The following is a 12887-nucleotide window of genomic DNA, read 5'->3' as shown; positions in this document are numbered from 1 at the left end:
GGGTCACCAGGGAAGCCCTCATGCTCTATAGGACACCTTAATTTTTCTTTCATCTGAAATGAAAATGCATCCTTAGCTCACGAACCATCCTTTTTCTGTGACTTCTTTCCTGACATTTCTGTTTTAATTTTCTTCTTTGACTACAAAACATGGTTTTCTGTTTCAAAAGTAAGAAACTATAGACACTATATTCCTAAATATTCCATGTACCTTTATTTTTGAAGGAAAGATTAGCCTAGAATGAAAACTCTTGAGTCACATTCAACTTTTTTCCAATTTTTACATATATTGCTTTACTTGAAATCTGGTCTTAAGTGCTCCATTATTTTGCTTTATTTTTCTTTTTTTCTTCTCAAAACTTCTCCATCGTTTGTTTGGCTAAATCTAGCCAGTAATTAGTCTTGTTTTGTTCTTGTAGAAGATACTCCTGGTGTTTATTCTATTGTCTGTGATTTACATTTTGAGGAATGTCTGCCTGTTTTCTTCATTTCTAGTTGAATATAATACTCTTGATTCATATTTTCTTTTTCTCAGAATATTTCAGGCTACATTTCACAGATTTATGCAGTCAGAGAGTATTCTAGAATCACCTTTATTTTTCCACTTGTAGATATTTTTTTCTCCTGAGCACCTGAATATTTCTTTATTATTGTAATTTAAAATCTTAACCTGACTACATTCAGTGTCCATTTATTCTGAGTTAATATTGCTCAAGAGTGGTGTAATTTGAAATGTACAGACTTTATTCTTCCTTTATTTCAGGGACTCATTCCTGGTATCTTTGCCTGTCCAGCCCAGACCACCAAGTCCTATCAACATGATTTCTGACTATTTCTTAGCCTGGTATATTTTAATCATTCTGTATTAGCTTGCTTCATTTTAAAACATTTTCTTTCAAGTCAAGTCACATCTGTTTTGCTAAAAGTGAAAGTCGCTCAGTCGTGTCCCCATGGGACACGATGTGACCCCATGGACTATACAGTCCATGGAATTCTCCAGGCCAGAATACTGGAGTGGGTAGCCTTTCCCTTCTCCAGGCGATCTTCCCAATCCAGGGATCGAACCTAGGTCTCCTGCATTGCAGGCAGATTCTTTACCAGCTGAGCCACAAGGGAAGCCCAAGAATACTGGAGTGGGGAGCCTATCCCTTCTCCAGCAGATCTTCCTGAGGTGGAGTCAAACTGGGGTCTCCTGCACTGCAGGCAGATTCTTTACCAACTGAGCTATAAAGGAAGTCCTGGTGGTTCCCCTGATTAGCAAATAACACCAACAAGTGAGATAAGCTGTGAACATGTCTGTAATGTTCACATCAAGTAACAGATTTTATATCTGCATCACGAACAATTAGAAATCAATCTCAGTGGTATAAGAGCCGAAGCACAGAGATAAGCAAGGTGCATTCATTATAGAGAAGTGAGTCTAAGTCAGCAATCATCACTCTTTCCTCTGGAAGGGCACTTCTCAGATATGGACCAGAAATGCCGGCATTGAGTTGACCTGGGGACCTAGGAAAAACACCCCCATCTCTGTGCCGAATCAACATCTCATGTGTTTGGGCTCAGGAACCTGCATTTTACCTGTCCTCCAGGTGCGTCTTATCTACGCCCTCACTGAACAAACAGTATTCCAAAACAGCACCCCAGAAATAAGAAGGGCTTGAAGTAAGGGAATAAACAGTCATGGAAAAAATAAAATAAATGGTTAGCAGAGGTGACAGAGAGCTCAACATTATAGAATGTGGTACCTGAACAAGGGGCTCCCCAGGTGGCTCAGTGGTAAAGAATCCACCTGCTAATGCAGGAGACCCAAGTTCAATCCCTGAATCAGGAAGATTCCCCTAGAGACGGAAATGGCAACCCACTCCAGTATTCTTGTCTGGAAAGTCCCATGGACAGAGGAGCCTGGTGGGCTACAGAGGAGCCTGGTGGGCTACAGTCCATGGGGTCACAGAGTCAGACACGCCTGAGTGCCTGAGCACATACGCACATTTGAACAGGAGTGACAGCATACGGGAGGAGCAAATCCGTAGACATTGTAATTGAGGCCCAGTGAGAAAAAGTATACATTTCTCCCTAGAGAGGACAGCAGAAGCTCTGAAATGGAATGTATTTGCAGGGTTGGAACACAGAATGAGAACAGAGATAACTAAGGGCAAGAGAAATAGCTTCACACGAGGGGCAGGAAAATACACAGAGCTGGCAAAAGCATGTCACAGAGGAAGGACAAAGGCCCGAAAAGATGGGGGCTCCCCAAATCAAGATGCCCAGGATCCATGGACGGTCAACACGATGCTCACTCTGTCCTTGGAGAGAGGGACTTAGCAGCTGTTTGGATGTAAGACTCAGTCATTCATAAAACGCCACTCTTAAATATTCTAAAGGCAATATGGCCATGTTTCCTCCTGTTCTGAGAAGACCTGCAAAATATCCGCACCGTCACGAGCCAGAGAATGTGTCTCACCCTGGCTAGATTTTCGATAAGACAGAGATGGGAGTAGCAAAGATTCAGCCCCAGGAGGTGTACAGGAAAGGCTGTTGGTCTCAGCGCAGTGCTGGCCAGCAGGGACAATATCATTCGAGCTGCAAGAAGCACCATGAGCTGCACAATTAATAAAGGCCTACTTCACTTTGATTTTTAGATAGTACTGAGAAATAGAACTGACCGACTTTCAAATGACCACGGGCAGGCTTTCTCCAATGTGTGCTTATTCAAGTAATCCCCGGGTAAAGGAAGAAAAATTATTACTAAATCTGATTGCTAAACCCAAGACACCCAACTGACCCTACTAGCGAGTTAGGAAGTAGTCCAGCTTCACTTTCACTGGTTGTGAATGGTAATTACACCAATGCTGTATCAGCTGTGCTGTGCTTAGCCCCTCAGTCATGTCCGACTCTTGGTGACCCCATGGACTGTAGCCCACCAGGCTCCTCTGTCCATGGAGATTCTCCAGGCAAGAACACTGGAGTGGGTTGCCATGCCCTCCTCCAGGGATCTTCCCAACCCAGGGACTGAACCCAGGTCTCCCGCATTGCAGGCGGATTCTTTACCTGCTGAGCCACACGGGAAGCCCAAGAATACTGGAGTGGGTAGCCTATCCCTTCTCCAGCAGATCTCCTCAGCCCAGGAATCGAACCGGGGTCTCCTGCATTGCAGGTGAGCTACCAGCTGAGCTACCAGGGAAGCGCTCTATCAGCTGAGTCCTTCTTAATGTCTGGGTGATGTACAGCATATGGACAGTAAGGTCCTGCCCTGCGTGCTCAGTATCAGCTCTACCATCAAATGGATACACTGTTTGCCTTGATGTCATCTATTGGCTGTGTGCATGCTAAGTCGCTTCAATCATGTCTGACTCAGCAACGCTATGGGCTGTAGCCCGCCAGGCTCTTCCGTCTGTGGGATTCTCCAGGCAAGAATACTGGAGTGGGCTGCCATGCCCTTTACTAGACAATCTTTCCAACTCAGGGATCTAACCTTGCATTTCTTATTCGTCCGCATTGGCAGGTGAGTTCTTTACCACTAGTGCCACCTGGGAGGCCCATCCAAGCTATTAAAAAAAAAAGGCCACATAAACATCAGCCTTATGAATTTTAAAAGTTCAATTCTGCAATCTTTGACATCCCTACTTGTTAGGAATGGTTCAGCTCTCAGCAGACTTAGTTATAACAGGTTGGCATTTTTGGATATCCCTTCTAATATTCCATTTGTACATTTCAATGCCTTGAAAATAAAGAAGAAAGCTATCTGCTGGATCATTTCAAATGACATCCTTTTAAAGCTAAATTGTATTCCGAATTAAAACTTGCAAAAGAAGATATCACCTTCAAAATGTATTCAGCCGTGCTAGAAGAGATAAATGAAAGAACTTGGTTGAGACATGAAATTTCTAATTTAAGAGGCCCTAAAGTTAGAATCACCCAGCTAGTCTAAACAAACTTAAATACTATTCATGTATCCAGATGCTAGGAGAACTCTGCATGTCTGCCCTGAGGCCCTGCACAAGGTTGGGAGCAGGGCTCTTTCTGGGACCCCATGTATACCTGGCCATTTCCCTGCTGGAAAGGGCCTTCATCCATGGCAAACCCCACTTCCCCTTGAGTTTCACAAACAACCTGACCAGTGTGTCATGGAAGCTACAGAAGAGTTCTAGGTATGGCAACTTCACCCAGAGCCCATCCTATGATTGGCATTAGTAACATCTTGCTATACTATGAATGAATTTATCAATAAGCAGTAGATTATATCAAAAGCAAAAAAATCAGGTCTGTAGAAAAGAAAAGTTAGTCTCTGTAGGACATATCTGCTGAATGGCTTGTCATCTATCATGATCAGAATCAGAACCCCAAACCAGGATGGACCTAGAAATTATCATACTAAGCAAAGTAGGTCAGACAGAGAAAGGCAAATACCATATGATATCACTTATAGGTCTTCCCTAATAGCTCAGACATTAAAGAATCTGCCTACCATGCAGGGGACCAGGGTTTGATACCTGGGTCATGAAGATCCCCTGGAGAAGGAAATGGCAACCCACTCCAGTATTCTTGGCTGGAGAATCCCATGGACAGGGGAGCCTGATAAGCTACAGTCCACGGGGTCACAAAGAGTTAGATAAGACTGAGCAACTAATGCAGACACGGACAGACAGTTAGGTGGAATCTAAAACACAACACAAATGAAATGAAACAGAATTTACAAAACAGAAACGGGCTCACATAGAAAACAGACATAGTTGCAAGGAGAATGGGGGAGGGAAGGGCTAGGAGTTTGGGATTAACATATGCAAACTAGTAGACATAGGATGGATAAACAGCAAGGTCCTACTGTAGAGCACCGGGAACTACATTCAATGTCCTGTCATAAACCATGATGGAAAAGAATACGAAAAAGAATGATATATAGACGTACGCATAAGTGAATCACTTTGCTATACAGCTAAAATCGACGCTATACTTCAATAAAATTAAAAAGAAAAAGAAATTAGGCACTGCTTTTCCAGTAAGAGTTATAACTAATAGAGTGAAAGCAGATGATTAAATTACTTCAAAAAGGGTAATGAAGATAAGACAGCACTCTGATGCTCAGAGGAAAGAAGGCAGGCCCAAAGCATGGCACCGAGGTCGCTCATGAAATCAGAAGCCGGCAGAACACTCCGCACAGGAGGGCGGGCTCCTACCTGTGGCCAGGTAGATGATGTGGACGAGGGCATCCTGGGCCTGCACGACATCCACGGCCACGTGGGAGAAGCGGCTGCTGTCCTCCATGAAGGCGGGCATGGGGCTCACCGGCTGCACCACTTCGTGCATCAGGATGAACTTCTGCGCGTCCTGCAGGTTCCTCTCCGTGAGGTTCACGTACACGCCCTGGTCCACGGTGCCGCACTGCAGGGGGAGAGAGGCTGTTACCAGGCCCGGCCACCTGCACACCCAGGATCGCCCCCGCCACCCTGGCTGGGGGTGCGACTGGCGACCTGAACACCTGCCAGCGCCACTGTGCCCCCGTCTGCAGCCCCTCCACAGCCCCCATTCGTGGTGTCTCTCCCAGTCTAGATCTGAGCTCATCGTATTTGGGGAGTCTCCTCAACTCTCATCCTAAATGAATGATCAGAACAAAATGAAGTGACATCGACAAAGCAGAAACAGACTCACAGGCTTAGAGCAGGAACTTGTGGTTACCAGGGGTAACTATGGTTACCAAGGGAAGGGTGGGGTGGGTAGCTTGGGAGTTTGGTATCAACGTGTACACATTGCTATATTTAGAATGGATAACCAACAAGGACCTACTGTAGAGCAGAGGGAAATCTGCTCAGTATTACATAACAACCTAAATGGCAGAAGAATTTGAAAAAGAATAGATCTATGTATAACAATGCTGCCTTGGTATCTCAGTGGTCTGCCTCAGGTTCGATCCCTGGGTCAGGAAGAGCACCTACAGAAGGAAATGGCAGCCCATTCCAGTATTGTGGCCTAGGAAATCCCATGGACAGAGGAGCCCCACGGGGTCACAAAGAGTTGGATATGACTGAGTGCACACACGTTGCGTTGTGTTGTATAGCTGAATCACTTTGCTGTATAACTGAAACTATCACAACACTGTAAATCAACTATACTCCAGTATAAAAAAAAAATAAATGATCAGAAGTTAAAAAAAAAAAATGAAGTAGGAGTCACTGCTAATTTGAATGGCCTGTGCATAAAATCTCCTCATCACCTCTAGAGTCCCCTAGGGAGTTATCTGGCTAAATGCACACTGTTCAATCTGCCAGACACATCAGATTCCCAGGTGGAAAATTCAGCCATCAAATGGACCACACAGATTTACTAGCTTTCTTTGGGATGGCAGGTCTATAAGCAAGACATGGATTCTACAGAGATAGACTTAGGTCATTCTAATCTGTAAACTATGCAATACTGGAGAAGGCGATAGCACCCTACTCCAGTACTCTTGCCTGGAATATCCCATGGATGGAGGAGCCTGGTGGGCTGCAGTCTGTGGGGTCGCTAAGAGTCGGACACGACTGAGCAACTTCACTTTCACTTTTCACTTTCATGCATTGGAGAAGGAAATGGCAACCCACTCCAGTGTTCTTGCCTGGAGAATCCCAGGGACGGGGAGCCTGGTGGGCTGCTGTCTATGGGGTCACACAGAGTCGGACACGACTGCAGCGCCTTAGCAGCAGCAGCAGCAGCAGCAATACTGTCCTGCTGTCTTTCACATAAGCTACACAACATTACGTTAGCCTTATTATCGTGCCCTTATTATCTGGGCTTCCGTGGTGGCTACGATGGTAAAGAATCCGCCTGCAGTGTGGGAGACCCAGGTTTGATCCCTGGGTCAGAAAGATCCCCTGGAGGAGGGAATGGCTACACACTGCAGTATTCCTGCCTGGAGAATTCCACGAATGAAACACGATGTTCGCCTTATTATCATGCCCTTATTATCTGAATCAGGCCAAAAGAAACAAAAACTCTGGTTAGAGTCAAGCATCAAATAAAAAACCTGGTGCAGGACAGCAAACTGGCCACCCCAAACGTCTCTCTGGCTGTGAATGATTTCTAGAGCGGAAAACAACGGAGGCCCAAAAGACTCAAGAAGAAACTGTGACCTTCCCCTAAACGCTTACAAAATGTAGATAGATGGCCTATTCCTGGAACAGAGCTATCTCCAGAGATGTCTGCACAGAATAAGGGCAGACTATAGTGGGGAAAACCCAGCAGGCCCCAGAGACCAGAGCCCACTGTCCAACAGTCTCTGCAGGCCCAGCAAACTCTCGTTTCCCAAACATTTGCTGTTCTATCTGCAGGTCAATTGCCTTCATCCCCTTGGAAGTCTCAAACCACTACCAGCAACATGCTCTCTTATCTTTGGCTGAAGACGGTATTTAAGGTGAGGGTTTCTGCCATTAGGGGGAGTAACTCAGTTTTCCTGGGTCCCTCTCATGTGTATGTGTTATTAAACTTGTGCTGGATTTTCTCCTGTTAACCTGTCTCATGCCACTTTAGTTCTTAGACTGGTCGGAAGAAGCTAGAAGGGCAGAGGAAACTTTCTTCCTCCCTGACAATGAAGAATTTTTAAGAACGGGGGCGCATAAGGAGATAAAGAATGTGAGAGAGGAAGGAGATGAAGAGAGGGAAAAGGAAGAAGCCAGAAGGAAATAGGAAGGAAAGAAGACTTTTCAGGTAGAAATACCATGCAGAGGAGTCTGGGACTAAAATGGGGAAAAAAAAAAAAAAAAAAACCCAAGCCTGGAAACCCTGAGAATTAAATTCAGAGCTGCGCTGTGCAAAGGCTGGCAGGTGTCATGGAGGATGGTTTTGGGCAGGGACGAGGTTAAAAGAGGGGCGGGAAAGCAAGCCAAGCTTTCCCAGGGCAGCACACAGAATCAGAAAATTATCACCACGATTTCTCATTTCTTTCATAAACTTTAAATCCTAGGTCCAATAAAGGCTGATGCCCGGCAGAACTTCATAGAGGCAGCGTTGATGGAAATGAATTTCCCTGTCCATTCCATCTGAAAAACTGACTTTTATAACATGTCGTTTCTAATACATGGTTTTATAATAGGTTAGAGGTGCAAAAGTAGACGATGGAAATGGCTTGTGAAAAATAAAGGATATTTTTGTAGCACTTGATAAAATAGCCTCCATTCCCCCAAAGGATAGGCTGATGATATATTTAAAGAATCTTGGAGCAAAATGGATGCCAAGACCGGTCCAAAGCTTTGTTTAAATGCTGCATCTTTGCAGCGGTGCTCCCGGTAGCAGGTGGCGGAAGGGTCGGGTGAAGGTGAAGGGTCAGTTCTGTGGCCCAGGGGCCATGCGGCCTCAGGTAAGACCCTGCCTTGCAGTCGTTGTCTCTTTATCTGTAAAGTCACTCAAAAACACTTCCTCTGCTCCTTCAGAGGGCTGCTGTGAGGCCAACTGAGACCATCAGTGGAGAGTATTTGTACGTTAACCGAAAGCACTTGTACACGCCAAGGAGCCAGGCCATGAGCCTGGCACAGAGAAGCCATTCAAACAATGGTATAAATGGTCCATGGGTCCGCCTCGCTGCAGGGCAGCAATTCTATGGTCCATTGAGCTGCAGGGGCCAGAGGGAAGGAATGAGTAAGTGAAGGAAGGGAGGAATCAGTGAGTGAGCACACAGCAGTTGTGCTGGGGCAGGGGGCCAGAGCCAGGGGATTTTATATAATTACCGAATTTAACAATGACACATGGAGGGCAGAGACTGCCCGTTAACAACAGTGTCACAAAACGGTCTGAAGTCTGTCCAGGTGAGTTCTAGTTCCGAGAGTGGCCAGGTCTGGCTGTTTTCTCTTCCTGAAATCAGCAGCAATTCTTAAGTCATAGGAGGCAAGGAGCAGTCTGCCTGGGGGATGGAGTTCTCCATCCAGGTTTTGTTTTTTCCGCACAGTGCTTTTAAAACTGACATTATAAAACCCGGGAGGCATAAAATGAAACTGAGGACCTCTGGCTGCTCTTGAGGAGTCTGGGGACCCGGGAGACTCCAAGACCTGGGGGTGGGGTGGGGGGTGCTGGGGCTGCAGAATGGAACCCTCCACTGCCACCTGTCTTTTTCATGACTTCTAACCTAATCCTAGGCTGCAACCTGAATTGTCACTGTGATACTGCGATTTGTAATAAGAAATACATAGTTAGTTTTCATCCCTGTTCTGTCACAGAGCTCCTAAAACCCCTGACACTTTTAAGTGAAGAGAGCAATAAAGGCGTCTTTTGTTAAGTTACTGAGGTGACCTCTGGACCTCACTGAAGGGTGGGAATGCTGATTGCCAGAGCTGCCATCCCTGTGGTCAGAGGGCTGGAACCTTTTGTCCTACTAAGCTGACCTCCAGGAAGGAGAAAGCTGCTGGAGGTTGAATCCATCACCAATGGCCAGATGATTTAACCAACCTGCTTAAGTGAAAAACACTCATAAAGCTCCAAAGGATGGAGCATTCAGACCTTCCAGGTTGGTGACCACGTGGAGATTCAGCATGCTCAGCTCAGAAAGAGCTCCACACTCTTTACCCAAACTTTTCCCTACTCTCTCTGTGTACCTCTTCCATCTGACTGTTTCTGAGCTATGTCCTTTACAACAAAGCTTATTTTCTTGGACTCCCAGGTCACTGCAGACAGTGATTGCCTGAAATCAAAAGCTGTGAAATCAAAAGGTGCCTGCTTCTCGGAGGGAAAGCTATGACAAATCTTGACAGTGTATTAACAAGCAGAGATATCACTTGCAGATAAAGGTCTGTCTAGTCAAGGCTCTGGTTTTTCCAGTAGTCAGGTACAGATGTGAGAGTTGGACCATAAAGAAGGCTGAGTGCTGAAGAATTGATGCTTTCAAACTGTGGTGTTGAAGAAGACTCTTGAGAGTCCCTTGGACTGCAAGGAGATCAAACCAGTCAATCCTAAAGGAAATCAATCCTGACTATTCATTGGAAGGACTGACACTGAAGCTCCAATGTTCTGACCATCTGATGGGAAGAGCCAACTCATTGGAAGAGACCCTGATGCTGGGATAGATTGAAGGTAGGAGAAGAAGGGGGTGGCAGAGGATGAAATGGTTGGAGATGGAGAAGGACAGGTGAGCCTGGTGTGCTGCAGTCCAAGGAGTCACAAAGAGCTGGACACGACTTAGTGACTGAACAACAATGATGCTCTCATAAGTAAAATGTTTGAGTTCTGTGAGCCTCTCTAGCTGATTAACGAACCTAAGGAGGGGGTCCACCTATAGCCCACAGATCGGAAGCATGGGTAACAACTTGGGCTGGAGATTGGCCTTGGAAGCGAGGGTCAAGGGGAGAGCCTTGCAGGCCTGAGTCTATCAACCATGAAATCTGATGCTATCTCTGGGTAAACAGTGTCAGAACTGAGTTGAATTTTTGGATATCTGGCTTGGTGTTGGAGGAAAAAAAGCTGCTTTGTGGAGTGGGGGAAAAAAAGGCAGAGGTTGGAATTGATCAGCAGTATCATTAGCCAAGAACTGGTTGAAACTGTACAGTGTCTAGGTTTTTTAGCCAACTTATAATGAGTATCTCACCCGAGGATTCTTTTTCAAATATTTTGAATGCTATTTAAATTTATACCATATATTTATTGGATCATAAGTAATCCACCTAGCTCTCTAATGGGCTGCAAATTCACTCACCATGCCTTACACATGGGGCTCCTGCAGTGTTGGCGTAACACCCCAGGGACTCTGAGCAAGAGGAAAACATTAAAAATAGTAAAAATACAGCCATCGTCTTTCTGTGGCTAAAATCCATAGTCTTTGTCTTGCTAACACCTCTGAGAGTAATAGATCAATACTTCTATTAATTCTTATAACAATAATATTTGCATTCTTGTTTATTTTTTCCAAGAATGACAGATCTATCCACGCCCTAGCCTGCCGGCCCTTGGTAGGTACGTCCACGATCACCGAGGCTCACGCGGAGAGTGCTTGACTTTGATGGTACCCTTCCTCCTGCTTGGCTACAAATGCCTATGGAGTCCTGAAGGATGCTAATGACTTGGCCAGGTCCCGTCATCTGGTCCTCCAGCAGTGGCCTGCTCATCTGCTCGACCACTTTTGGGGGTCTGTTATCCATTTCAGCTCCATCAGTTTGGTTGCTGGTAATCGAAACTGCACAGAAGTTTCTAGAGTCTGTCCCAGTGCAGCTGTACCACTGGGTCTGGATAACGTTTTCTGTAAGTGACTGAAGCGTTTCCTAGTGAGGCCCAGAGTCTACATGGCTTTGGGGACTGCTCCTCTAACAGGGACGACTTCCACGGCACCACCTGCGGTGGTTTCTCGATCACAACTGATAAAAATTAATAGTGTTATATTTTGTTACTATTTTCAGCAGAGAATTTTGTATCGAATCTTGCAAAATTACACTGTGCAGCCTAACCCATTCTTCCTCTTGAATCTGAGTCATGTTTCTGATCTTCTAATTAATTAGCTATTTCTAGTACATACGTGCTTAGTTGCTCAGTGGAGTCTGACTCTGTGACCCTACGGACTGTAGCCGGCCCAGCGTCTCTGTCCATGGGGTTCTGCAGACAATAATACTGGAGTGGGTAGCCATGCCCTTCTCCAGGGGATCTTCCCAACCCAGGGATCAAACCCCAGTCTCCTGCAATGCAGGTGAATTCTTTACTGTCTGAGCCACCAAGGAAGCCTTCTAGTACATAAGCACTGCATAAAATTCCAAATCTCAGTAGGCAAACAATAATTTAAAATATCTAACTACATGTAACTGTCAGTTTTTGCAAACATAAGGCCCTTTATACACAGTTAGTGGATGGACCCTTAATTCTCAACATATCCCACCCCCATGCCAGTGTGTGTGGTTCCTTAAAAGTCAGTCAGGTTGCCTTAAGTTAGCATGGTTATCAAACATGGTAAACCAAAAGAAAATATTCGATACTCATGTATATCAGGACTTATGCAAAGAATCACCATAATCTAAACCTTAGTTCTATGCAAATCTTAAATACTACCCAAAGAAGACAAACTCAGGGGAGCAGGCTCCCTGCCTGAAATGCACACCACATCCTGCAGGCTTCATTCATTACACCGCATGGCCCGACTTCCATCTCATAAACGTGAGTAAGCCCTTTAGTGTGACACTGGCATTGTAAAACCAGATGCCTGTGGCCTCAGGAAATGAGGGGGTTTGCTTTGTGCTACAAATGTATCCAGACAAAGGGGCTAAAAGTTATCCACTGCCCAGAGGTGGTAAGGCATCACAGAGTTTATTAAGTCACTGTTCACTGTGAAGACGCGTTTGCAATGGAAACATCAAGACATTAAAAGAACCCTAAAATACCATGAGCATCCTTGATAATTTTTTTTAAACTTCAGCATTTTACCATGGACTTTCTGAAAGGAAATGATATATTTTGCCTTCATGGTTTTCCAGAGGGCCTTCTTAAACAGCTACATCACCCCAGGATCCTGGGATATGGGTGGGATTTAAATGCAGAGACTCAACAATGAGGCACAGGGAGTCCGTGTTCAGTTACTAATTACATAAACCACTTATGTCATCAGAAAACGTGACGACTTCATGTCTGGTTCCCGCTAAACTGTTTGTTTGCCTGGATTTCTTTGTCTAGGACTGAACTTTCTTAGTAGGGAAACTTGAATAACAACTATAAACTTGATCACTCAGTTTCCTGACTTACAAGTGGGGCTAATAACACCCACTTTACAGAGCTGCTGAGATGAGAAAATATGACAAAATTGCTACAAACAAAGAATCCTTACATAGTCCCCCTTGTTATGGGATGCTAAGTCATTTTCCCAAGTAAAGCAGTGAATGGTAAAGTGGACATATAAGCCCATCTCTATTCTCAGCATCATGATCTTTATAAAAAAATTTTCAAAACAATTAGAATTGA

General features: G+C 45.0%; 1 protein-coding gene across 3 annotated transcripts in view; it reads right to left on the bottom strand.

The window, feature by feature from the left end:
• Window positions 1-12887, bottom strand: part of SEMA5A (semaphorin 5A) — a 555951-nt gene that overhangs the window by 153891 nt on the left and 389173 nt on the right. For all 3 annotated transcript variants that reach the window (XM_018065613.1, XM_018065612.1, XM_018065614.1), the window contains one exon: window positions 5174-5378. In XM_018065613.1, coding sequence (XP_017921102.1) covers window positions 5174-5378 — 205 coding nt within the window. The remainder of the gene's footprint in view (window positions 1-5173; window positions 5379-12887) is intronic.

This window comes from Capra hircus, chromosome 20 (genome assembly GCF_001704415.2).
Source record: "Capra hircus breed San Clemente chromosome 20, ASM170441v1, whole genome shotgun sequence".
NCBI classification, from domain to species: Eukaryota; Metazoa; Chordata; class Mammalia; order Artiodactyla; family Bovidae; genus Capra; species Capra hircus.
This window is presented reverse-complemented; position numbering and strand designations above follow the sequence as displayed.